Raw genomic sequence first — 27399 nt, 5'->3', positions numbered from 1 at the left:
TTTTTAAGTGAGGTGAAATGGAGGTACACAAGACAAATCAGACTCCTAAAAGGGGTACAGTAGTCTGGAAAGGTTGAGAGCCACTGGACTAGATGGTGTAGCAGAGTTATTGTTTTTTATGTATTCTAATTTCTGCAATTCACCTCTTCTGTGCAATAGCTGGAGGAAAGTCATTAAACAAGAGCAGCTGGGTTATGTGACTGGAGTCCCAACAGGCAAATTTTAGTACCATCACCAGTTAAAAGGTAAGGAACAAGCTCCTGCACCCTGAGATGCTGTATGAGGTTGTGACGGGATCCCGGGATGCAGCCTGGGACCCTGTTACACTGGGCAACATCTAGATCAGGGGTCTCAAAGTCCCGGGCCACAGGCCATCTGCGGCCCACGGAGGAGAGACGCATGCAGCCATGCTGCCGGCTCTGTCCGCTGCAGGTGCTGCCCCCCCCTCAGCTTCCATTGGTTGGAGGAGAGGGACAGAGATACCATCATTAGTTGCCGGGCAGAGTCAGTCATGGAGGCTATGTTGCTTTTTTCCACAATGAATATAAACAAGTCAAAATAGTGAACACAACTATCTGACGCACACCTTGCTGCAATCCTGAAGGTTTCAACTGCTCAGTCACTGAGGCCAAACATCAACAAACTGATGCATTGCCAGGTGTCTGGTAAACATTAAAAACTGTCTGGCAGGCAAAGAATTGCGTAAAGCTGTATGATAGTTTTATTATTTCTAAGAAATTCGAAATAGAAAATACAATATAAATGTTTTCTTTTCTGCTTACCATCTTCAGTGACATTATTGGCCTGCTGGGAGGATTTGAGGACTGATGCTAAGATAAATTGAGTTTGAGATCCCTGATCTAGATTAAGCAGCTTTTCTCACCCCACTGGATGTTGCAGTCCTTAATATACAGGTTTGTTCCTTAAACCTGGGCCAGTCCCCTCTGTTGGAGTCTTCAGTCTTCTTCTGAGTGTCTTTGTTGCTTGCAGCATGGGTGGGGGCAGGAGGAAGGCCCAGCATGTGGCCAATGCGTTCTGTCTTATACCTTGGGCCTTAGTCCATGTGTTTGGAGAACACAAGTCCAGGTATGTCTGGTGTACATTACTGAGTCTCCAGGCAAGGTTGAGCAATTCCCCTGGTGTGGCCTTATGCAGGTGAGTCATTGAATTGTAGCTCCCTTGCTGGACAATGCCTGTTAATGGTTGTTTGACACCTGTTTGACATTGGTTACTTTCCTTGACATTGTCTCTGGAGAGCTAGTATCTGGGCGCTTCCCAAATCCACAGCATATTTTAGTGACAGCTAGACTACATGATTCTTATAACTTCGTATGCATTAACGATGTACATATTTTGATAGAACAGTGACTTTCAGCAGATCATAACCTTTCTCCTGATAGCTCACATGTCCTGCTTTATATGCAATATCACGGTTATATATAAATGAGGAACATGGGGTTTACAGGGTGCTCCCCCAAGGTATAGAATCATAGAATATCAGGATTGCAAGGGACCTCAGGAGGTCATCTAGTCCAACCCCCTGCTCAAAGCAGGACCAATCCCCAATTTTTGCCCCAGATCCCTAAATGGCCCCCTCAAGGATTGAACTCACAACTCTGGGTTTAGCAGGCCACTGCTCAAACCACTGAGCTATCACTCCCCCAATGTCACAGAGGTCAGTACAGGAGTTTAAATAGAAGTTAGGGTTTTTAGAAACAGGTGGAATAAGAAACCATTTCTGTTTGAGTTCCTCATCATAGCTTGTCCATCTGAAATTGCAGCCAAGTCCTGGTATTGTCACTTACCTCTAATAGTTCCTCAGGAGTACAGGATGTGTTTGCCTAGGCTCTCAACAATCACATTTGGGTTCATTCTTCAGCTTCCACTTGGTCACATTGTTACCAGTCTTTGCCATTCTAGCTTTCTCTCCATTTAGAGCATATCAGTATTGTCATTTGAGGCTAGTGCCTGTGGGAGTTGTTCTAAAGAAACTGGATTCTCCAAGATCATCTGCATTTCCTGCCATTTTGTTACACTGTAGCCTTCCACAGTAGTATTTTGGGGCAAGGGACTTTCAGAGGCAAAGCTCTTTCTGGACTTCAGCCTCTTGCAGGGTGGAATGTGTCCATGCAGTATGTGTCTTGGGGAGACAACCAGGTGCATGTTCCCTTTTATTGAAGGCATCCCACTTCACTGATGGTGGTGCAGTCCCTGCAAGGCAGTATAGCGACAGTCTGGGAGTTGGTTTCAAAGTTCCTGTGGTAATCCTACAGGATTAATTGAGTTGAGTATCAATTTGGTGTGTATGGTTTGAGTGTAACTAGACTGGGGCACAGTACTCTGCATTTGAGTAATAGAGGGTGAAACAGATTGCTCAGAGTTTTGGGATCAGCTCCCCATTTTATGTTGGCCAGTTTCTGGAGAACACAATTTTGAGAGTTCACTTTCTTTTTCAATTTCTTGGTGTGCTCTTTGAATGTCAGCATTTGGCCTAATGCAGTGGTTCTGCTTGCAGCCCAATCAGCTCACAACTGCGGCCCGTGTGACAACCTCAGGGCCATATAGGTAGTATATATATATATTGTGTGAATACTACCCACATAACACATAGAGAGCTCCATATGCTGTCCACAGTGGCAAATAGGTTGAGAACAACTGGTCTGATGTGACCCCAAGATACACCGGATATTCATAGTGCTCAAGGATTGTACCATCCCACAATATCTGGAGTTTTCGTTTGGCTTGATGGTGTTTTGGGTGAAAGGTGCACACTTGTGTCTTGCTAGGGTTGGCATTCAAGAACCATGTGAAAGAGTATTTTTCAATGGGGACAGTTAGAATGCGTTCAGTGTCCTCAAATCTTTCCATTTGGGTGGCGATACAAAGATCATCTGCATAAGTAAATCTTTGCATGTTGGGGAATTCTAGCTGGTCATTTGTGTAGACATTTAACAGCAAGGGTGATAGCACTGAACCGTGGGGCAATCCACTCCGTTGAGTACGCCATTGACTTTTCTGCCATCTATCTTGACAAGAACATCAATTCGAGAACAAGGAGGAGATGACTACTATCATGTTATTTCTCAGAATTCTTGCCAATTCAGTAGAAGTGCATAGCAGTTCCCAGTGTCATAAGAAGCTGATAGCTCAACAAACACAGCCCTTGTAATTTTGCAGATTTTGAAGCCATTTTAGATTTATTGAATTAGGTTTGCAACTTGGCTGCAGCATGAACATCCTGGGTAGAAACTGGCTTAGTCTTCAGTCAGTTTCCCGTCCACTATTGGTGCTATTCTACCCATTATCATCTGCTCCTATAGCTTGTAGGTTGAGCAGAGTTAGGATATTGGGAGGTAACGCTTTGCAGAGTGAGGGTCTTTATGTAGTTTAAGTACTGCAACCACTTTGGCCTGTCTCTACACCCTGGGTATATGCATTATCTCCATCCAAGAGTTAAAGTCAAACATCCATTTCTGTACTCTCGTCCTGAGGTGCATGTAGTAATAATGGTTCATTAGCTATACCATCGAGTCCAACTCTCTTTCTACATTTCAGGGTTTTCATGGCTATTGTCAACTTCTCAGAGTTGAGCTGCTCATTGTGGACTTTGCTGTCTCCTAGCAAGCAAAGTTCCTGCTTGACTTGTTTCATTCCTCACTTTGGTTTGTGGCCTGGTTTCCCATTTAGGATGAGCTGGTGTGCCACTTAGTTGGGAGAGACTGGCGATGTGCTTTGCTTGTTGTCCATCAGGGTTCAGCTAGCAAATGGTGGCGTATGCTTTTTAGCTATTATGGCACAGGTTTGTTGTTTCACTCCATTCCCTCCAGCGGTTGTGTCGCTTCTCTCTAATCTCTCTCGTAAGCATTTTCCCAAGCCCAGTGGTTTCTTCACCATTCTGAATATTTCTTATATTGTTGACTTGTCTTTTCTGAAAGCCCAGGTACATATAATGTCCAACATCCACTGGGGTGTTCTTTTGGGCAGTCTTCTGCATCAGGGGGACAAATTCTCCATGGTGCTTGTGTGCTGGAGTAACATTACAGATGGATTCATCCAATTCAGAGAGAAAACTTTCCCAGTCAGCCTTTCTGAGGTTGAATCTCGGCAGAAACCCTGTTCCAGTTGAAGAAGCAAGAGTCATGATGGACTGGACAAAACCTCTCCATTAGTAACAGCAGTGCAATGAAATTGAGTTTTGAAAATCATGCTGTTGCACAGTTAGCTTCTTGCTGATCCAATCCATTGTTGTGCTTAACCCAAGAAATATCAATGTTTAAATGGGAACCAAGACATCCTTAAAACAGTGCTATACTTTGTGATGGTTTTTGGGGTACCCAGGACTGTGAGTTACCTTGTTTTCCCCCCACCCTCAGTGTGAGGGGAACTTGCTTGTGCTTAGTTGAGTGTCTGCTCCCTGCACCCACCAGCCTGTTAGCCACCCAAGCACTCTCCTCTGGGCCATGCTAGCCCTTATTTTGCTTAGCAGGTTAATAGTAAGTACTCCTCAGTCCTTGAGTCCCTTTGAAGCTTTCCCATGTAGTGCCCAGCCCCTTATCCACTGAACACTGACAGAAATACCAGGTCTGCTGTCCCCAAAGGAACAGTGTATGCACCAGCTTGTATGATTCAGCTCAGGATCAGTGCCTAACTTAATACTACAGCACTGAGATAAAGTGAAACCAAGGATAAGTTTATTACAAAAGATTCAAGGGGTAGTGAATGAGAATTTTGGAAACAAATGGGTACATATCAAACAAAATTATAACATGCTTTCTAGAGGCTAAATTTAGCTAACAGTTTAATGTCCTGTCTGAAGAAGTTTATCTCACCCCAAAGTCCTCGGCAGCACTTCAGGAAATTGGCTGAGATCTCATATTCATGAATGTAAACTCACTGTCTGTTTAATTCCTAGGTGCAGAATAAGGGGGTGTCTTCTTTGCCTTTTACTTATGCTCCCCAAACTTCATTGTCTGAACTCGCAGAAAGGATAACTACCTGTGGCTTATTTTTCCTGCATGCTGCTTCCCTATTGATTACACATCTCTTTTTTGACTTTGTATATACATAGGTTTCCATTGTGTTAGCTTACAATGCTTAATTTACATCCTGACAGAGAGAAAAGTGAATAAATGTCTCTTGTTTGACATAAATCTGTTTTTTAATCCTCTGCTGGTGACTCATACCTTGATACAGACGTGAAGAACATATTATCAGTATATATACATAACTCCCTACCTAGTAGCTGTACGTACATTGCACAATGATTTTAATGACCATTGTGACCCTGGCTTTTATTTAAAAACTCTATTGAACAGCTATATTACAGCTTTTCACACAGTATTCTTTGGTGAACCAGAATGTGCGTACCAGAATCAGGACATTCCGGCTGGCATTAATAAGTTCTTGGGTCACACAGTTAAATTCATATCATATTACAAATGAAATTATGACTGGATTTGTTTTTAAATGTAAAACCCATTACCAAGAGTGTGACTGATTTCTATTTTTTTAAATGTAGGTACAGTCTGTTCTAAGCAATGTTTGCAAATGAAATGGCTGAGGCAGCCTGCGTAATTGGACACAAAAGGCCCCATGAATGTAATGAAGAAGTGGAAGAACCACAGAAAACTAAAAAGAAAAGGAAAGTAGATGAAGACACTTGCCAAAACCAGCACAAACGTAAGGTAATCAATGTAACCAATAATTTGTTATATTACACATGTATGTAGGTGGAGATCTATCATAGTTATATTGATTAGCTCATATTCCATTCATGATCACTTCCTTCTGGAGAGGTATTTTTGCTTTTATTCCTCACGAGTGGTGGGGCAAAAGTCAAACTCCCTGCTATTATATATGACGCTGTACAGACCTTTTTTACAATTACTAGTCCAGCGTGTATAATTCCTCTCTAGTCTCCTACGCCTGGTTTCTCTCAGGATGAGCCTGCAGATGAGACCTCCGCAGGGGGCGGAGGGATAAGATTTAAGAATTTAGGAGAAAAAAGCACCCAGCTCTCCTCATCCCTTAAAAAAACCTATCCTGTTTTCTTTTCAAGAGTCACATCCCTTTTCTCCTAAGATGTTACATGTTCTTTTCCCTTCTCACCTAGCTGCTTTAGATGGCCTGTTCTGCAGGCTCAGTTTGAGAGAACCCAGAAGTAGGCAAGGTGGCTCTAGCCAAGGTCTCAGCCCAGCCTGCCTCCAAAACTTATCTCAGTGTTAGTCACTCACATCTGCATCTCTCAACCTTTTCTCAGCACATGCACAATACATGCTAAACTCGTGGAAAGTTTGAATTCCACATTTTTCAGGGAGATTTGTAATTTTTCACATCTGTGCCAGCTGTGAAATAACACATCTGTTCAATAGCTATGAGTTTTTGAAGAGGGTTGAAAGTTTGTTTTGTAGAATGATGAAACGATAGATGTAGGTGGCTGGCTATTTGAAATGATTATTTTAATGCTGATGAGATTTTACTGTATTACTAATTTCTTGTTAGGGCACCTAGAGCCTTGTATAGGCATTTTATTAGTAGCAGTACTAAGAATTAACTATAATAATAATAATAAAGTATATGTTGTATATTAGTTGTAGCTGTAATAATAAATTTGGTTCCTGCTGCAAAAACCTGAAACCTTGAATCTCCACTTTAAAATCTTCTGCTAGAAAATACTAATGTTTTAAAGAAAGTTTCATAAAAATAAACATGATCCACACTGAACAACTACATGCTTCCTAAAGAAAAGTACGTCTTAGAGCAACGTTGCATCAGATTACATTAGTAAATTTACATCTGCTGGAACATAACACAAGGTCATATGACGCAAGTCAGCCCAAAGCAATAATGGCACAATACATTAGCTACCCGAGTTAAAATTAGTCTGATGTCTACTCTGGGGAAATTATAAGCATATCAAACATGTGAGCTGACTCTTATTTGCACCTGATTAGAGACTGAAGTGTCTAAATACTGCTAGTTGCCAGGTAGACTTTGTTAATGGACACTGCTGCTGGACTATTTTGTAGATCTTTCATTAGGGTTCATTAAAAGTGTCATTACATATTTGTCCAACCTCACATGATAGATGAGAAACTATTATTATGAGTCGTAGTGTTTAAGAATAACCTTAGTAAAAATACTTGGACCTAAAAAAATTGGGACCTTCTTTTAGACTTTTTTTATCTGATTTTAAATGACTTCGATATGTACACTAGCTCAATTTTATATTAGCAGATCATTAAATACAATTTAACAAAGGGCGTGTTAATATAAGGAGAGAAGCCTTAAAGGTACCTACATTTTGCCACATGGCATTTTGTGTTCATGACTCATAAGGTCATGACTGTCAATCAGAATGTGTCAGAATCGCATCCACGATATAGGGTAGGGGAAATATTTTCAGTGTGTGGAATAACGCTATATATGATGAAAAAAGGCCCCATCATGCAAGGTGCTGATCTCTCCCTCAACTCCCACTGAAGTGAGTGTGAGTTGAGGGGACTTAGCTCCTTGCAGGAGTCTCACAGTGCCTCCTATATTTGGATCTATATGCTCTTTCTATTTTCCTTGTCCTGTGAGAGTGTGTGGCAGAGTTCTCCATACTTTCAATAGGCATTCAAGGCATGATCATTGCTCACCACACTAAATTCCATAGCTACTTTTCTCCTCTATATAGTATAATTCCATGGCCCCCTTTTGTTTTAACAATTGCAGCCATGGCACCTTTCCCTTACCAGCATATAATGTAGAATATTTTATAAAATTGCAATGGATCATGCAATCTCCATTGCAACTGGTTGTATTGCCTATGAAGGTTGCCAAAACTTTTTTATTTTGCTCCCTTCTAGCAAAGTAGGAGACATATGCAGGCTCCATAAACTGCTAAACTGAATTGTGTGTGTTGAGTTCTTCATTCTGACTCGAATAAAGTGATCTCTGTGACTTTTCCTGCTGCTGTTTTCCTTTGATTGTGCTGTTTTTTCTGCAAGTAAACAGCAAACCCATCTGCCCAGAACAGATAGGATAGTGTGAACTGAATAGAAAAGTTTAAAGAAGTAAAGCTGCATGAAAGGCCAGATTTAGCCCTGGTTTACATGGGCACATCTCCACTGATGGCAATGGGAGATGTGTAGGGAGGGCAGAATACCATAGCTGAGTTAACTTAGACTGTGAGCTCTGTTGACCAAGGAAAGTTTCTTTATCGTATATTTGTCCAGAGCTAGACAGACGAGTCCCTGACTGGGGCACCTAAGCTTCTGTAACTAGTAATTAATAATAATAATATCATGTGATCCGAAAGAAGAATGTTGCCTAATGATTTAGGGAAACATAGCTATAGGAAATAATGTTTTAAATGTTCTTGGTCCTATCACCCCAATAGCATTAAGATGCCCTTTTGCAATACAATCCCCTTCATTTTGCTACTGAACCCCTACATTATTTACTTAGTAGGGCATGTAAATGGTTCTTTGCTTGCACTTACTTTTTGTAGGAGAAGAAATCCCGCTTGTCAGCTGGGTTGTTTGGTGAGGATTGTGAAATCAGACATGAACAGGTGTATGAGTTCCTAAAGTACGCAGCTTTGGGAAAACGTCACAATGCAACTCAACCCAGGTATAGTATATGTTTATATTCTGGACACAATCACATCCCATGCTACTGTACATATGCTAACCTACTTAAAGGCACATAAGTACTGTTTTTAAATATCCTCTGATTATTTTTGCAACATTGTCACCATATCAGCCACCTGTTATATAGATGAGTCATAGCTAGATTTTGATTGTGTACTCATTTTGATGAATATGTAAATGAGGCAGGTTATGGAGATGAATACTACCATAGAATCATAGAATATCAGGGTTGGAAGGGACCTCAGGAGGTCATCTAGTCCAACCCCCTGCTCAAAGCAGGACCAATCCCCAACTAAATCATCCCAGCCAGGGCTCTGTCAAGCCTGACCTTAAAAACCTCTAAGGAAGGAGATTCTACCACCTCCCTAGGTAACGCATTCCAGTGTTTCACCACCCTCCTAGAGAATAAGTTTTTCCTAATATCCAACCTAAACCTCCCACACTGCAACTTGAGACCATTACTCCTTGTCCTGTCCTCTTCTACCACTGAGAATAGTCTAGAACCATCCTCTTTGGAACCACCTCTCAGGTAGTTGAAAGCAGCTATCAAATCCCCCCTCATTCTTCTCTGCTGCAGACTAAACAATCCCAGTTCCCTCAGCCTCTCCTCATAAGTCATGTGTTCCAGACCCCTAATCATTTTTGTTGCCCTTCGCTGGACTCTCTCCAATTTATCCACATCCTTCTTGAAGTGTGGGGCCCAAAACTGGACACAGTACTCCAGATGAGGCCTCACCAATGTCGAATAGAGGGGAACGATCACGTCCCTCGATCTGCTGGCTATACCCCTACTTATACATCCCAAAATGCCGTTGGCCTTCTTGGCAACAAGGGCACACTGTTGACTCATATCCAGCTTCTCGTCCACTGTCACCCCTAGGTCCTTTTCCACAGAACTGCTGCCTAGCCATTCGTTCCCTAGTCTGTAGCGGTGCATTGGGTTCTTCTGTCCTAAGTGCAGGACCCTGCACTTATCCTTGTTGAACCTCATCAGATTTCTTTTGGCCCAATCCTCCAATTTGTCTAGGTCCCTCTGTATCCTATCCTGCCCTCCAGCGTATCTACCCACTCCTCCTACTTTAGTATCATCCGCAAATTTGCTGAGAGTGCAATCCACACCATCCTCCAGATCATTTATGAAGATATTGAACAAAACCGGCCCCAGGACTGACCCTTGGGGCACTCCACTTGATACCGGCTGCCAACTAGACATGGAGCCATTGATCACTACCCGTTGAGCCCGACAATCTAGCCAACTTTCTACCCACCTTATAGTGCATTCATCCGGCCCATACTTCTTTAACTTGCTGACAAGAATACTGTGGGAGACTGTGTCAAAAGCTTTGCTAAAGTCAAGAAACAATACATCCACTGCTTTCCCTTCATCCACAGAGCCAGTAATCTCATCATAGAAGGCGATTAGATTAGTCAGGCATGACCTTCCCTTGGTGAATCCATGCTGACTGTTCCTGATCACTTTCCTCTCGTGTAAGTGCTTCAGGATTGATTCCTTGAGGACTTGCTCCATGATTTTTCCGGGGACTGAGGTGAGACTGACTGGCCTGTAGTTCCCAGGATCCTCCTTCTTCCCTTTTTTAAAGATTGGCACTACATTAGCCTTTTTCCAGTCATCCAGGACTTCCCCCATTCGCCATGAGTTTTCAGAGATAATGGCCAATGGCTCTGCAATCACAGCCGCCAATTCCTTTAGCACTCTCGGATGCAACGCGTCCGGCCCCATGGACTTGTGCACATCCAGCTTTTCTAAATAGTCCCTAACCACTTCTTTCTCCACAGAGGGCTGGCCACTTACTCCCCATGCTGTGATGCCCAGTGCAGCAGTCTGGGAGCTGACCTTGTTCGTGAAGACGGAGGCAAAAAAAGCATTGAGTACATTAGCTTTTTCCACATCCTCTGTCACTAGGTTGCCTCCCTCATTCAGTAAGGGGCCCACACTTTCCTTGGCTTTCTTCTTGTTGCCAACATACCTGAAGAACCCCTTCTTGTTACTCTTAACATCTCTTGCTAGCTGCAGCTCCAGGTGTGATTTGGCCCTCCTGATTTCATTCCTACATGCCCGAGCAATATTTTTATACTCTTCCCAGGTCATTTGTCCAATCTTTCACTTCTTGTAAGCTTCTTTTTTATATTTAAGATCCGCAAGGATTTCACCGTTAAGCCAAGCTGGTCACCTGCCATATTTACTATTCTTTCGACACATGGGGATGGTTTGTCCTTGTAACCTCAATAGGGATTCCTTGAAATACAGCCAGCTCTCCTGGACTCCTTTCCCCTTTATGTTATTCCCCCAGGGGATCCTACCCATCAGTTCCCTGAGGGAGTCGAAGTCTGCTTTCCTGAAGTCCAGGGTCCATATTCTGCTGCTTACCTTTTTTCCCTGTGTCAGGATCCTGAACTCAACCAACTCATGGTCACTGCCTCCCAGATTCCCATCCACTTTTGCTTCCCCCATTAATTCTTCCCGGTTTGTGAGCAGCAGGTCAAGAAAAGCTGTCCCCCAGTTGGCTCCTCTAGCATTTGCACCAGGAAATTGTCCCCTACATTTTCCAAAAACTTCCTGGATTGTCTATGCACCGCTGTAGTGCTCTCCCAGCAGATATCAGGAAGATTAAAGTCGCCCATGAGAACCAGGGCGTGTGATCTAGTAGCTTCTGCAAGTTGCCGGAAGAAAGCCTCATCCCCCTGGTCCGGTGGTCTATAGCAGACTCCCACCACTACATCACCCTTGTTGCTCACGCTTCTAAATTTAATCCAGAGACACTCAGGTTTTTCTGCAGTTTCATACCGGAGCTCTGAGCAATCATACTGCTCCCTTACATACAGTACTACTCCCCCACCTTTTCTGCCCTGCCTGTCCTTCCTGAACAGTTTATAACCATCCATGACAGTACTCCAGTCATGTGAGTTATCCAACCAAGTCTCTGTTATTCCAATCACGTCATAATTCCTTGACATCACCAGGACCTCCAGTTCTCCCTGCTTGTTTCCCAGGCTTTGTGCATTTGTATATAGGCACTTGAGATAACCTGCTGATCGCCCCTCATTCTCAGTATGAGGTAGGAGCCCTCCCCTCACAGACGTTCCTGCCTGTGCTTCCTCCCGGTATCCCGCTTTCCCACTTACCTCAGGGATTTGGTCTCCTTCCCCCTGTGAACCTAGTTTAACGCCCTCTTCACTAGGTTAGCCAGCCTGCTCGCAGAGATGCTCTTCCCTCTCTTCGTTAGGTGGAGCCCGTCTCTGCCCAGCACTCCTCCTTCATGGAGCACCATCCCATGGTCAAAGAATCCAAAGCCTTCTCTCCGATACCACCTGCGTAGCCATTCGTTGACTTCCACGATTCGACGATCCCTACCCCGACCTTTTCCTTCCACGGGGAGGATGGATGAGAACACCACTTGCGCCTCAAACTCTTTTATCCTTCTTCCCAGAGCCACGTAGTCCGCAGTGATCCGCTCAAGGTCATTCTTGGCAGTATCATTGGTGCCCATGTGGAGAAGCAGGAAGGGGTAGCGATCCGAGGGCTTGATGAGTCTCGGCAGTCTCTCAGTCACATCGCAAATCTTAGCCCCTGGCAAGCAGCAGACTTCTGTGTTTTCCCGGTCAGGGCGGCAGATAGATGACTCAGTCCCCCTGAGGAGAGAGTTCCCAACCACCACCACCCGCCTCCTTCTCTTGGGAGTGGTGGTCGTGGAACCCCCAACTTCAGGACAGCGCATCTCATGCCTTCCAACCAGCGGAGTCTCCTTCTGCTTTCTCCCCCCAGATGTATCATCTGGTCCACTCTCCGCAATGGTACCTGTGGAGAGAACATGAAAATGGTTACTTACCTGTGTCCGCATTGCTGTACCCGGACATTCCCCTTTCTTCTTCTGGAGGTCACATATTGCCGAGCTTCCTCACTGGCCTCTTGGCTCCGCTGTGCAACCTGCTCTAAATCTTTAGAGCTTTGTGCCTGTAGAAGCATATCCTGAGTTTTATCCAGAAAATCCTCAGATTCTCGTATGCAATGCAGGGTCGATATCTGTAGCTCCAGACCTTTGATCTTCTCTTCCAATATGGATACTAGCTTGCGCTTTGTACAGACAAAGTCACTTCTGTCCTGTGGAAGAAAGACAAACATGGCACATGCAGTGCAGGTCACAATAGCTGAACCCCCCCCTTCCATATCACCTTCCTACTATGAGCTTCCTCAGAGAAGTTGGCAAGATGTAAGCCTCACTGGGCTCACTCCAAGCGAACTCCCAGGCAAACTCCTGCTGTGTGCTGCTCTGCTGTTCCCCGCTGCTCAGCTGGTTCGCGGAGCTCTGGCTATTTTTAAACAGCCAGGCTTCCCTCAAACAAACAAACAGACAGCCCCAAAAGCTCAGAGCTCTATCTTCCCCATTTACATTGTTTACATGATGATGTGCTTATATGGACCAATATGTAAGATAAAGGGCTAGATTCTGTTCTTACTGAAGTCAGTGGGAGCTTTACTTACTTGGGAACAGAACTGGTCCTATGTTTAATTTTAAAGTATTGATAACTGTATTGCTTTGTTTTCTAATGCAGCTGGTGCCGTATTTATCACCAAAGACACCTGGCTAAGGTTGTGGTTATTGTTCTGCAGGAAGTGAGCCAGCTCTATTTCTACAAGTTCTATTTGCAGTTCAAACATCTCAGAAGGGCATTTCAACATGTAAGTCCACAAACTGTGTTTCTACCAAGTAAGCTTTTTCAGCCAACAATACCCCAGTGGTTTAACTGCTACAGTGAAATTATTCTCCTCCCAATGGGAAGTGGACATCTCTGAATCCCAAGGGGCAATATGAGAGAATCCCTCCCTTCTTACCTGCTGTTAGCCCAGGACAAAGGACCAAGCTCTGATGTTAGAAGCAGAGTGATTAAAGATTTCCAGTTTTTGAAGTAATAAAATGTGAAATAAAATACCTCAACAGTTCCACACTACATGTATAATATTTTTGTATCTTCAAGAGGGTGAGGATGTTATAAATAAATATATCTCAATAGACTTAGGACTTGTTCTCAGCGGGTATCAGTTGGCAGAGGTTCACCAGCTAATGATCTAGTCCTTAGTGTTTGCAGACCATGCTGTGTTTTATGGTAAGAATTCCTCTTGTTCCTTGAAGAGATTATTGCTGGGGCAGAATGTAATAAAGTTCTTTTAATTTGCCCAGCTACATTTAATCCCCTTTATATATCTTATTTATTTTAACAGTGTGCTTTGAATCAGTAAAATCTTAGGAAATTCTCCCTTAGCTGCAGCAAACATATGTTTCTAATTTAGAGCAGTTTCCTAACTTTTCAGGAACAAGGAACTATCAGTTCTGCTTCTGCCAGTGAGATGCTGCACTGAGATGAGCCTGATTGCCTCTGGAAAGCCAAGGCTATAATATGATAATTGAGTAGCTACAAGAGAGTCCTGTATTATTCAGCTAAATCATTGTGAATCATTTCCCTTGAAAATGTATTGTTCTCTATAAATGATGGGAGAAGTAATAAGTGAATAATGAGACAGCAGTATTCCTCGGCAGTAGAGAGAAAGGGGTGGTCCAGCTGGAACGGAGGTGGAAGCTTGTGACAGGAAGATAGGGTGCAATCAGGCAGCTGCAAAGCTAATCATGATAATATTTTTGTAATAAAGGTCACTTTAGTTTTCACAGCTGCTTGTGCCTTAACTCTTACTGCTGTAACAATTAACAGCATTTTACTTAAGAATATGGTCTGCAGATTGTGAATTTATGGAGCATCATGTAATGAACAGTTTCTCAAGAAGTTAGTTGCAAATCATACTCACTTTAACACAAAAAATTGCATTGAATTTTTTCAATGTCCCCTGAGGACACCGCTGTCTCTAACTTAAGTTAGTCTTGTATACTTACCCTCCTTTGACTTCAGTGGAATTACACTAGTGGCAAATTTGGCATGGGGGAAGATAAAGTGTCAGAATTTCCATAGTAATAGGAATACTGTTCCTTATTTGTGAATTTAATTTTGAAATATTTTACTTTTGTTTGTGCAGCAAAGTCCTTTAACATGTTTTCTTTTCTGTTCGTTAACAGAGATTCAGTTTACCACCTACTTCAGCCAATTTTATAGCTAGTGTGTGTGGAGAAGGAATAAGTATGAAACATCAGAACAGCATGCAAGGTACCTCACTTTTTACTGTCATTTTCAACAGTTGTTTACCCATTTCAGAGGATGTTTTGAGTCTGTTTGTATCACATGCAATCAATTTTAAACTAAATATAATTTATGCAGGATTACAAGATGCAACGAATCACTGGTTTAACTCTGAAATAAATGACTAACTAATTTCTATTAGTCTGTTTTGCTTATTACCAAAAGTAAATGTGAAGGAAGTTTACAACAACAAAATTGTAAAAGGGATAATAAAGATGCAAATTTTAGCTCACGAAAGCTTATGCTCTAATAAATTGGTTAGTCTCTAAGGTGCCACAAGTCCTCCTTTTCTTTTTGCGAATACAGACTAACACGGCTGCTACTCTGAAACCAAGCATTTATACTATCATTCTAAAATGTAGTTAATAAGAGAAACAGATCTCTGAAATAGGTTCAGGCTCGTTAAGTATTCATTTCTTGACTTCCGCATTACTCTCAGTAATAATTCTTTGTTATGCTGAACAGTGAACTAGATAAACTACAGTGTGTTGACAGCTGACTTCTCATTATTTACATCCCTTATGATCTTAATTGTAATTTTAGGGATCAGTCTTGCATACTCAAAACTCCACTTAGTCAGTGGAAATTCTCAGTGCAAAGAATACTGAATCAGGCCCTTAGTGGATGAATTAGCAAGTTTTACTTTATAATGTATGAATAGATAAAATTTTCTAAAATTTGGACAATAAGCTGCAGTCAGAGATTGGGGTTTCAGATAAGTTTTTACTGAAGTTATGCTTCTTTATGTGACTTCAAACATAACGGTAGAAAGGCTTGTTTAGTCTGGTGATCTGGGAACTGGACAGGGTGTCAGGAGACCTAGGTTCAGTTCCTAATTTACAGGCTTCCTCTGTGACCTCAGGCAAGTCGTTTACCCTAACCTGTGCCTCCATTCCCTTTAAAAGGGGGCAAATACCGCCTTATTTTCCAGGGGCATTGTGTGGATAAAATCCATTCTGTTTGTGAGCTCAGGTACTATAACGATAGATAAAAAATAACTTGGATAGTTCAACAAACACTGTAACAAACACCTTTGTTAGAACTTGTATTTTCCTAGTGTAACACTTACCCTTAGTATCACCTAGTACAGTGGTCCCCAAACTGTGGGGTGAACCTCCTTACGGGGGTGTAGAGGAACTTGTCGGGGGCCAGCCCCCACCGGGGTTGGGAAGGGACCACCACGCTTCCAGCCTCACTCCTCCCCAAAACTTGTTCACCCCCTCAGTCCTGTTCTGCCTCCAGGCCCTGCTCTGCCCTCACTCCCTCTCCAACCCCAGACCAGCTCCAGCCCCAGTTGCAGCTCCACTCTACCCCTTGCCTGGCCCCGCCCTCATTCCTTCTCTGTCTCTAGCCCCAGCTTCACCTTCAGCACAAGCTCTGCTGCTGAGGAAGCCTTGGCTATGCACTAAGAGGGTGGGAGGGGCACTGAAACAGTTTGAGCCCCACTGACTTAGTGGAGAGATCTCTTTCTGCTTGCTTTGAGGAGTTAATAGCAACAATTTCTCACAGATAAGATGAAATTTTAAATAATTATAATATTTAGCATGTATCAAAGCAGGGCAGAATCATTATCACTATGTTACAGATGATAAACTGATGCAGAGATAGATGAAGCGACTTGCCTAAGGTTACCTAGCAAGTTAGTGTCAGAGCCATGAATAGAACCCAGGTCATCTGAGTCCCAGTCCAGTGCTCTGACTGCTAGTCAACTCTGCCACCCTTCAAAGTGAAACGTGCATGTTAATTACAGTAGTTTATACGTGATAAAGCAATACTGTATGAACTTGTTGGCAGCTTTTAAAAGTGCAATTTCTTATTATAGGTTCAGCTTCTGCCTATAGTGGACACATTCCTAAGAACTCAGACCTGCAAAAAGACCCTATCATTGAGAAATATGGCGAGGAAAAGCATGGTCTGACCAGCTATATTCTAACCTTGGAAGAGATGAGAAAATATGATTATCCTTTAGAAGGTCAGGCCACATACATTTTGGTAAAAATCCCAGCCTAATACACTTAAATAAATCAATAAATCCCATTGGTTTTCACTGGGAGTTTTAGTTGCACAAGGAGTGGAGGCTCTTTACCAAAGTCATCTCAAACTTTCATTCTCCTCATCTGTACCTGATGAGTTACATAAGACAGATTTCTTCTTCTTGTTCTCAAATCTCTTTATTTTTCTTTCTAGGATCCCCTGGGTGTGGGAATTATGTCCACACACAATGTGACAGCCCGAGAACAGACAGCAGTCCCCTCTTTGGGCTGGATTGTGAAATGGTATAAAAATATTTCTTGTCTTAAAGGAGGCTAGGAAATGAGTTGTACAACCTCCACTGGCTCCAAAAATAAAGCCAGCCACCCTCTGCATGTTCGAGAGCGTTTCTATCCAAAAAAACACAGTTGTAAAGACACCAGCTGCCCATCTACATCAGCAGTTCTTCTGTCAGTAGCATGAGGGCGGCTTCCCCAGTGAGAGAGAGCTCAAAAAAAATACAGCATAGCCAAGTCGTATGCGTTAAATGCCCCCAGCACAGCACTCAGCTCCACAGTGGTTCCCCACATACCAGACAGGACAGACGGATCCACTGCTAAGCAGACTGTCCCTTTCCCTGCAGAGTGGACATGAGGAGGATCATGGGGGCTGCTGCAGCCTTTGCACACTAGAGATGGGGAAGGGGGAGGATTCCTTCTCCCTATGCGTCTCCCCAATGCCAACACAGTTGTTCAGGCTCTGTGCCACGCTGAGGATTGTCCCTTCATGCACTTTGGTTCTTGAAGAAGAGCCTCGTTTTGGCATTACCTGCGCCCTTTTTAAATAGGTGGGCCCATCTCTTGCTTTAGCACTTGGCAGAGCAGTTGCGGCAATCTGGGTGTAAAGTACTAAGTTATTCTGTATGATCAGTTCTTCCTCCTAAAGATTAACTGTGTGTTACACTTTCATGTGCACCTGCTACATTTGTAATGAGCGTCAAAAATTAATCAGAACTGTCTGCACTATTAAAAACTAGTAATAGATGGTAAGTCTTCCAGGTTAGTAACTTTTTTAACGGTGATAGCAATTAAAATCTGTATTGCAATAATTAACTGGTATTCTTGAGACAACTGATTGGCAATAAACCCAGTGCTGATTTCTGATCTGACTTTTTATTTTTATGTCTGCTAGTGCCTCACTGAGAAGGGGAATGAAGTAACTCGAGTCTCATTGGTGGATGCAGAGGGTCAGTGTATCATGGATGAGCTTATAAAACCTGAAACCCAGATACTGAACTACTTCACCAGGTATCCAGCATATAAACTTCTTCATGCTTCTCCTGTAAAACTGAGAGCCATTCAGACTGAGTCTGGTCCATGTGGCCTTTCAAGAATGTCTGCTGCACGTAGCTTTCTGCACTGTTCCAAGAAAAGCCTGGATTGCAGATTAATGATCCAGCACAGGTTACCCTTTTACTGTCCGGTACAGGTTACTCTTTTACTGCTAGTTATAGAAGACATGGTGTAGTAAGAGCATGAGATAGCAATCCAGGCCTCTGCTCTATAAAATAAGTATTTCATTTCACTGACTTTCAGGGGTACCAAGAGCCGAGTTGTGTGGAACTTTCATAATGAAACCAGGCAAAATTTAAGCTACATTTCATCCCCAAAATTTTAAGATTGGGCCCAATTTCACGCTTTTGCACATCTGGAAAATCCCTTCTGCTACTTTCAGCAGCCTTCCTTCTCCCAACAGGCCCCAGAATGTTCCCTTACCAGTTTAATAAATCACCTGTACTATGTCCTCTTTACACCAGAATAATATACACAGGAAGCCACAGTTACAATTCTGACATGGTCACATTTGTAATCTATGTATTTTATGTGTCTTGCTTGAAATGATCTCTAGTAAATGAAATTGCTAATATGTTGGTTTATATTTGCCATTTTTCTTTTGAAGATACTCAGGAATCACAAGGAAGATTCTTCTTCCAGTGAAAACAAAACTTCCAGAGATTCAGGACAAACTAAAGAAATTGCTTCCCTGTGATGCGGTATTAGTGGGTCACTCTTTAAATGCTGACCTCCACGCTTTACAAGTGAGCATGCTCTTATGAGGATTTTCCCCAGCCATGTTGGACCTGTTTTGTCTGGTGCTTTTCATACTTGAAGACAAAATAATTCTAGTTTAGAGCTGTAATCACTTATTTACCAGGCTTTTGTTAAGATGGCATAAGGGTGTAAAAATATATGTTTAAAATATGAGGACTTCTAAAAAAACACAAAAGTCAAGAGGTAAGAAAGCTGTAAAAGTCTTCACCAGCAGCCTTAACTCTATATCTTCCTTTCCCTTCAGTCATTGCTGGGTACACCTAATTGTGTTGTGGTAAAGACAGATCTTTCATATGATAAATTTAAACGACCATAACCTATCATCCTACAACTCAAGAGCATAATCTGTGCCCATTTTTCCAGTTTTTGTTAAGTAGAGGGGGATTTTAGACCCGTCTTGTGGTAATGTGTAGGGTATTTTGTTGAGCACCTATGGCCTCTATGTACATGATGAACGTGCAAAAAGTTGACCTCTTTTTATGTCTGGAATCTAGGCCAATAGTCAGAGGGTCCGTGGGGAAACAATTGGGGAACCCAGCCCATAGGAGGATTTATCTCCGCATTTGCGACCCCTTCTCCTTGTATTTCACCACAATTCTTCCTTATCCCCCAGGGAAAATAAGAAGCTATCACAGGGTTGAGAATGGGCTAATAGTGGAAAGCCCATCACAGTGTTAACTGTGGAGTTACTACCACAATTCCATAATACTGATGTTCTTTACTCATATTATTGATGACGTTCTCTCTTCTCCAGATGATACATCCCAGCGTTATTGACACCTCTTTGCTTTTTGCCAGACACAAAGGTCGACGGTTCAAGCTAAAATTCTTAGCAAAAGCTGTTCTAGGGTAAGGTTTTGTTTTTGTTTTGTTTTTTAAACTGTATTGTCATAGTTTACGCCAACGGATAACCAGTACTACTATGTAATATTTTACCAATCATAATTATTACACCAAGAGCATGAGTGTTTTTATCTAAAACTTAATATGTTTAGAAAATCAGATTATATAATGTATACGAAATAACACGTAATGTGAATTCGAATAATAGTAGGTGATGTATGTATTCACAGTAAAGGTATGTCTACATTGCATACTCCTTATGGCGATGTGCTGAGTACAGACATTACAAGCCCCCCCAAGCACAGGTATAGATAGCAGTGTAGATGGTGAGGCACTGCTTAGCTGAGTTGAGTATACCGTACCCTACATGGCTCTCTACACACCCAAGCAGTGCCTGCTGCTATTTTAGCAGTGTAGAGACCCACTGCCTCTCTGCTGCTGGAGCCTCTCTTTGGTGTGGAGAAAGGCTCTGGCAGAGGGGAGGCAGCAGGGAAAGACCCAAGCAGGAGGAGGCAGTGGGGAAAGACTCCATGTTGCTCCCAGTGAGCGTGCAGTGTAGACTTACCTTAAGAGTCCTGCCCTGAAAATTAAACAGTTGAAGTGGACATGACAAAGAAAGGATTACTGTCTCCGTGTTACAGGTAGGAAATGGAGGCAGAGAGGTTAAGTGACTTCCCTAAATCATACAGTGACTATGTAGCACAGCTAGAATCGAACCCAGATCTCCTAACTCCCAGTCCAGTGCCGCAACTACAAGACTATGCTTCCTCTAATTCTGTTAATTGTGAGATGCTGAATCTTACATCTAAGAGGCCAGAATACTCTTTTTCAACACTTCAGCGTGTCTAATTCACACAAATGACTAGGAGACTTATTTCAAATTAGCAAGAAAGTGAACACAGAAAGTCAGGGTAATGTTTCAGAAAGAGTGCTTTGACAAGTTTATTTTGAGTTATTAATGATATTCCATAGCGTGCCAGCAAACATTCTATAGTATGTTTTGTAGACATAATATATTCTTTACTAGTAATGGTTTGGTGAGATGGGAGGAGAGACTGCTGTACTACATGCAAATGATGAGATGGGGAAACTAGCAGAGTTGAAGATAAAGATAGCTAAGGTGTGTCAAAGCACAATATAGCCCAAGGCATCTATGAAATCTTTTAAAAGTTGTAAGCAATATTGAACATTGCAGAAATTCTTTATCTATTTCAATGGCTTTTGGAACATTTCAGAAGAACACGGATTCAAAGATACTTGAAATACAGCAGTCTTTGAGCACAGGGATAAATATACCACCTGAAAAGAACAAACTACGGGGCTTCTGAAAGACTAGGTACTATATCATTTAGGGTGTGAAAACTGATAACCTTTCTGTATGTTTTACTTTGACATTTTAGGAAGGAAATTCAAAGTGAAAATAAAGTTGGTCATGATCCAACAGAAGATGCTGAAGCTGCACTTGAATTGCTTCAGTACTTTATTGACCAGGGACCCAGAAAAGTATGTAACTTTGTAGGATATTAATGTATTTTCATTAGTTTTTATTAAAAAAAACCTTTAAAATCTCAATATATATAGTTTGTAGCCCTCCTAAAGAAAAAAAAATAAGTTAATTGTTTCATGGTTTCTTTTTATTAGAATAATTGTGCACTTGGGCCCTGACCCAGGAAGATAATTATGCTTTAAGCATGCAAGCATCCTATTGACTTTAGTGGGACCATTGATGTGCTTAGAGTCAGGCACACGTTAAAGTGCTTTTCTGAATCAGGACTGCTATCATCATTTCTGGGGGGTGGCATTCCCCACTTGTGGAGTGTACAAGGATTTGGACACTTTATTAGTCTTGGTAGAAATTGGCTGATCTTGAGGAATGCTCCAAAATATATCCTGGTTGTTTTATTTTAATCCCTCCAGTCTCTCCATTATGCTCATGTTACTGGTCTTTTCCCTGTTTTCAATATTACCCATCTTGGTTCCAGTTCTTTTTTCATGCCTTTTGCTGATTTAAGGCACGTGTACACTTTCACAGTTGCAGTGGATTGGCTCTTATGCACAACTCTATCTCCCCAAACCTTGGCTTCCAATTCTAAATCAGAGAGGACTTTATGGAGACACATTGCTGGTTTGATGCCCATGAATGCAGTGTGCTTGAAAAGGAATTAGTGTGTTTTTGTCTTTCTAGGTAGTAGAACTAAATTTGGAGATGGTGCTGTCAGCCCCAAATCTGATGGAGTCGTCACAGCAAAAATCTGCATTACAACTGCAACAGAATGGAGTCCAGAAGCATTCAAGTGAACCTCCAAGCATACCCAAACCATGGTAGGAGGACTTCCCAATGCAGACACAGCCATAATGTTGGTGTCAGTTCTTTGTGAAATCATTAATACATTGTTTTATATCAAAATTATATTTCTCTTCCTCTCAAAATATATTACTTGCTATTGAGTCACACCTAATCTAACAGTTTTTAAAAATTAAAAGGCTTAGATTACTTCACAACAGTGAATTTTGTGTTATTGTCATTTTTGTAATATATTCAGGACACAAGATGATTATTTTCAGGCAGTAGGAAGTTTTAGTTTTTAAAATTATCTTCCAAGGAGAACTGTAGCATTTTTCTTTAACAAATATTTTCTCAAAGGTTTCTAATTCAGTGTAAACTAAGAGTTAGTTTTAAAGAGGAGTTGATATTTACCATGACTCTCTTAGTTTTTTAGACCATTTGAATGCTACTGGCCAAAAAACTCTCCTTTTGAGCAGAAAGGAACTAGCCTCCTCTGGCTTGTGTCAGAACAGTCTGAGCACTTCAAACAAACAGGTAAGTGAACTTAGAACAGATTTCAGAGTAACAGCCGTGTTAGTCTGTATTCGCAAAAAGAAAAGGAGTACTATTGGTTAGTCTCTAAGGTGCCACAAGTACTCCTTTTCTTTTTAGAACAGATTGTAATAAATATGTATCTAAGAAATAGAAGTTCTACACATTCTTGAGTGTTTTTTTGCGTTTAAAATAGTTGAGTAACCTAAAATGCTAAATGTCAGCAACAGTCTTAATGCTTCCTTGGATGAATCAGTTTTGTCATCTTTGGAAATACATTTTGATCCTGTATTGTCCTGAAATATGCCCATTTTATGGGCAAGTAAACAGGAACTACAAATAGGTGAAGTGACTTGCCCAAGGTCACCCACAGAACGAGAGGGAAAGTTGGGAATTAGAAACTAAAAAAGTTCTTATTTGCTGTCCCCTGCTTTAACCACTTGACTGCACACCTTGACCAATTCACTGTGTGAATTTTTTCCCCCGGGTAGATACTTAAAAGAGCTATACAAGAAGTTCCTCTGTCCTCATTCAGTGTCATTCAGTTCACTTTGCGTTCAGCGCATGATGCACCAGACCTTGTTGCTGAAGTTTGTGAAAAGGTAAAGCTATATCTTAGAACATTCTTTAAGGCTGAGCTTGGAGAGGGACCCAGGACTTTTCAGATTCTTTGTTTTGTAAAATCCCTGCACTAACTTGTATTCCTGTAGATGAGAATCCAGCTAGCTGACATGCTGACTGTCTATGCGGGTCCATTTGATAAAGACTTTTGCCTGAAGTCTTTAAGGAGAGAATTTAAGAAGTGTGGTCCTATCCAATCACTTACTGTGCTCACTGAAACACACCAGGTGAATAACAGAATCCTTTTAACTGTGTTAACTTGCTGACATACAAAGTCATTGTTTAGTTTTACTAGGAGATGTGGCTCAGTGGAGGGATGGAGACAGGACAACTTAAACCATGGATTGGTCTGCTTGTTTGGCAGTGCAGTCAGCACCACCAAGAACGCATTGTGGAAATGCTATTGTAAACAGCCAGTATGGTTTAACTCCACCTTTATTGTGCTACTAGCTAAAAGACTGGTCTTTCAAAGAAACTGTAGCATAAGAGTCCAGGATAAGAAGCCTTATGCTGGGGCAATGGAGATTTTCTCTCCTTAGTGGAGGGAAGAGCATTAAGGCCCTTAATGGCAAAACCATGGGTTGGGAGTTAAGTTAAAGCAATGAAACATCCTATTTAATGCTGTGTGTTTAAAGTATTACATATAGAATATAAAAGGCTTCTTAGGATATTTTCCAACAACGTGATAAATACTTATTTGTGAAAGGAGAGGGATGCTATAATTGTAGTAGAAGACTCAGCGTAATATTCTTCCTTTTAAAAGCCCCACATCTGTATCCAGTATGAAGTATTAGAAGCCGCTCAACTTGCTATGGAAAGTCTAAATGGAGCTGATGTTGCAGGGTCCCACATTAAGGTATATAAGCACGTGCTAAAAGCCTGAATTTTGTTCAGCATAGGACATGAAGTACTTTTATAGCCTTTTTCATCAAAGGATCTCAAAGAATGTTATTAGCATTAATGAACTAGACCTCACAACACCTGTAAAGTTTACAGAAGTAATTAAAACCATTTTACAGATGGAGAGTTTTGGTTACAGAAAGGTTGTGACTTCCCCTAGATTGTACAGCACGTCAGTGTAAGAACCCAGTCCTATGTTCTGAATGTAAACCCTCCTTAGGGTTCAGATTGCTAGATGTCCTCAATGACTGTATTAGTTAAGGTTGCCGTGGCACCCTAGTCTCAATCTTACTATGTCTAGACCTGGTTATCTATTAAAATGGTATATAGTCAGTAATTCCTTGTACTAGATTCTTACCATCTAATTATAAGCGATGCATTTAAGATTATCTGCCCATGATGGGGTCCACTCACTGCTAGGGATGCCACCTCCTGGCTGTTCTGGTGGATTAGTGCCTTCCAGGTGCTGCGTGCTGCTTTGGTGGTTGCTCAGCTTGTCTCTGCAGGTGCTCCTTCTTCATGATGTGGCCCACCAGCAAGGTCACCATGCATGTTTCCCCCTTCTGGGGTATCAAAATCTTTAGCACAAACTGTCCCAGGCAGTCTGCTTCCATTGCCTGCTCTGTGCCACTTCCCCAGTGACTGGTAAGGGGAACCTAGGCCCGCCCTCTACGCTGGATTCCAGTCCCAGGGCCCTCTCATCAGCAGCCTAGGTCTGCCCTATCCTATAGCCTTTCCTACTTTTCTGGCTCTCTCCCCTTCTCCAGCCCAAACACCCTCCTCCCAGGGAGTAACTGTGCACTACCCTCTATAGTGCCAAACACTCCCCCCAGGGTTGATGGTATTCTGTTTCTCTGCAGCCCCTAGTTACTCTCAACTCCTGGGCTTTGTACAGGCCCTTTCTGTTCCCATCCAGCTGAGCCTCATCTAATTAATCCCTGCTCCCTGGCTCCTCCTCCAGGTGCAGCCTGGGGAGTTAATTGGCTCAGCTAGTGACCTTAACCCCTCTAGGTAGATGTACATAACCCAAGGAATGTTTAGAGAAGTGCAGCTGCATTCGTTTTCTTTAGACAAACTTGTTTGTCAGATTTCTGGGGAAAAAAATGTAATTTGTAAATAGAAGGTAGAATTCCTGAGACCCATAGTCCCTAAAACAGCTCAGACTGGAATGTTACATATATTTCCATTTGATACTCCCAGGTTCAGAGACCCGTCACTGTGATGATGCTAGACTGTGACATGCTGATAAAAGAGCTAGAAATGGATATTGAAAATGAAGGTGTGATTTATGTGGCGGGGGTGAAGAAAACCCTAACTGATACAGACTTGCAAGAGAAATTCAGTCATTTGAAAGACCTGCAAGCTCTTTTCTGGCCTAGGGATCTCAAAAGTGGGAAGCACAGAAATTACTGTTTCCTGAGTAAGTAAATGTAGCACACGACACCCAATAGGCCTAATTTTGCAGACACTTCTCACCTGGGCCTCCTGTTGAAGTTAGTGGGACTATACTCCCTGTAGCTCAGAGTAAGGTGACACTATGCGTTGCCATTGGATGGTTTCTAGCCAGCTGCCTAATCCCTATCACCCATGTAGCTACATTTTGCTTTAAACTTACAGGAGTTTTTAAAAAATTAATACTACTTTAGATATTAATAGCTCCTGCATCTAGGGGAGTCCCGAAGTGCTTCTCAAACTACATATCCACTCCAGCACTGAAATTCCTCGGGGGTAGAAGATGGCTGCCATGCAGGCTGCAATCTGACAAAGTGCCGTGGCTTGTTTGTCAGGAACTCTGTTTATGGTCTCATCTAAAAGGACATCCAGCCAGTAAGCTGTATTGAATTCAGCTGACCAACCCAGGGATAGCTGAAATGCTGAACAAACTCCACTGGAATTTGAACCTGTGGCTCTGTAGAGTCCGACGCTTAGATTGAAGCAGAAGACAATAATCCCCTTGTGAGACTGTGCTACAACAGTGACTCTAGACCTAGTCTCCCATATGCCATAGCTTTGCCCTATGGGTGCTGAGAAAGCAGAGTAGCACTTGCTTTCTGAACTATGACTACTGACCTAGGGTACTTGGTTTTGTTTTTCTTTTTTCTTTAAAGAGTTTCAAACCTCAGAAAGTGCACAAGAGGCTCTTCAAGATATAAACAGGCAAGGAGCTAAAGGCAGCCAACTGCAAAGTAGGAAAGCTCTCACTTCTAGCCACCTCCACAGATGGATTTGTCACATGGACTATAATGATGGGAAGCCTATTCAGCTGGTACATCACATCCTACACATAAAAAAGGAACAACTATCTACCTCTGTGAGTTAAATATCTTTGTCACAATAAATCATAAGGCAAGGTAGAGTGGAATGAGTACAGCTCTGGGAGCTGGGAAACCAGACTTCCCAATCATAGGTCAGACACTGACCTTCTATGGCTTTGGACAAAATTTTTAACTTCAGATTCCTGTCTATAGAATGGATTTACCTTCTGGGGCAGAGGGGTGGTTAAGAATGAATTAATATTTGTAAAGCGGCTTAAAGATGGAATGTGTTACATGTTTTAGTATAGAATCTGTTAAACAGACATTCAAAAGACCAGTGCAATTCGTTTCAGCAGAATGCATGCTACACAGGAAGCAGAGACCTACATTTTTCAAAAGCAAAAAGACCCAGTGTTAAAATAAAATATATGGGGAGAAACATGAAAAAGAGGGGGTCACATGCAATGGGAATGGCTGTTAATAAAGAGTATAGATTGATGGGGATCTCCATGGTTGAGTACCTCGAAGAAAAGAACAAATAATCTTTACTTGATAAAATTGCAAATCAGTTTGCAACAGTCCTATGATTCCCCGCAGCTTCCCAGTCGCCATGCTTCAACTCCAACCTGGAGAGACCACCTAGGAATGACAAGATAAGGTACCAACTATCTATTCATGGCCATTCAGACACTGGTCACAGAGACTGCCAACAAAAGATTGCTGGTTTGCATGTTGTACATTCACATCCAGTAGGAACTGAGTCCAGCTGCTTTTAAGACAGCAGTCATACTTGAATTGCTGATAAAACCTAGGACAATCGCATCTAATACTAGTACCATTTTGTTCCCATTCTACACAGGAGCAAGACATAAGGAAAAAGCTGAAGAAGTTAGACCGCAGTATCAAAAAGCTTTATAGAAGTCTGGAGAATAATACACTTTGTGTCGTTCTGTTGCCAGGTGTGAACAGGTAATATTTACAAATAGTTTTCAAAGTAGCCAGAGAACAACGTATTGCCAAGCAAGTTAGTATTTCCTGCA

General features: G+C 42.0%; 1 protein-coding gene across 7 annotated transcripts in view; it reads left to right on the top strand.

Annotated features, from left to right (window-relative positions):
* REXO5 (RNA exonuclease 5) overlaps window positions 1-27399 on the top strand; it is a 33573-nt gene that overhangs the window by 1731 nt on the left and 4443 nt on the right. For 5 of the 7 annotated variants that reach the window (XR_012161130.1, XM_073362224.1, XM_073362226.1 and 2 more), the window contains 19 exons: window positions 160-245; window positions 5519-5684; window positions 8495-8616; window positions 13209-13335; window positions 14720-14807; window positions 16663-16812; window positions 17028-17116; window positions 18003-18118; window positions 18771-18909; window positions 19677-19771; window positions 21166-21268; window positions 21951-22087; window positions 22478-22586; window positions 23075-23185; window positions 23294-23431; window positions 23968-24060; window positions 25305-25524; window positions 26213-26415; window positions 27219-27328. Coding sequence is in view for 6 of the 7 variants with exons in the window: in XM_073362224.1 (XP_073218325.1) it covers window positions 5538-5684; window positions 8495-8616; window positions 13209-13335; window positions 14720-14807; window positions 16663-16812; window positions 17028-17116; window positions 18003-18118; window positions 18771-18909; window positions 19677-19771; window positions 21166-21268; window positions 21951-22087; window positions 22478-22586; window positions 23075-23185; window positions 23294-23431; window positions 23968-24060; window positions 25305-25524; window positions 26213-26415; window positions 27219-27328 (2297 nt within the window). In the remaining variant the exon portion in view is untranslated. Of the gene's footprint in view, window positions 1-159; window positions 246-796; window positions 915-5518; window positions 5685-8494; window positions 8617-13208; window positions 13336-14719; window positions 14808-16662; window positions 16813-17027; window positions 17117-18002; window positions 18119-18770; window positions 18910-19676; window positions 19772-21165; window positions 21269-21950; window positions 22088-22477; window positions 22587-23074; window positions 23186-23293; window positions 23432-23967; window positions 24061-25304; window positions 25525-26212; window positions 26416-27218; window positions 27329-27399 lie in introns of those variants that run through there. The other 2 variants (XM_073362227.1, XM_073362229.1) reach the window with 2 other exon arrangements.

The sequence above is a fragment of the Lepidochelys kempii genome, chromosome 10 (assembly GCF_965140265.1).
Source record: "Lepidochelys kempii isolate rLepKem1 chromosome 10, rLepKem1.hap2, whole genome shotgun sequence".
Taxonomy (NCBI): domain Eukaryota; kingdom Metazoa; phylum Chordata; order Testudines; family Cheloniidae; genus Lepidochelys; species Lepidochelys kempii.
The sequence above is the reverse complement of the archived record's forward strand: the minus strand, read 5'-3'. Positions and strand labels throughout refer to the sequence as shown.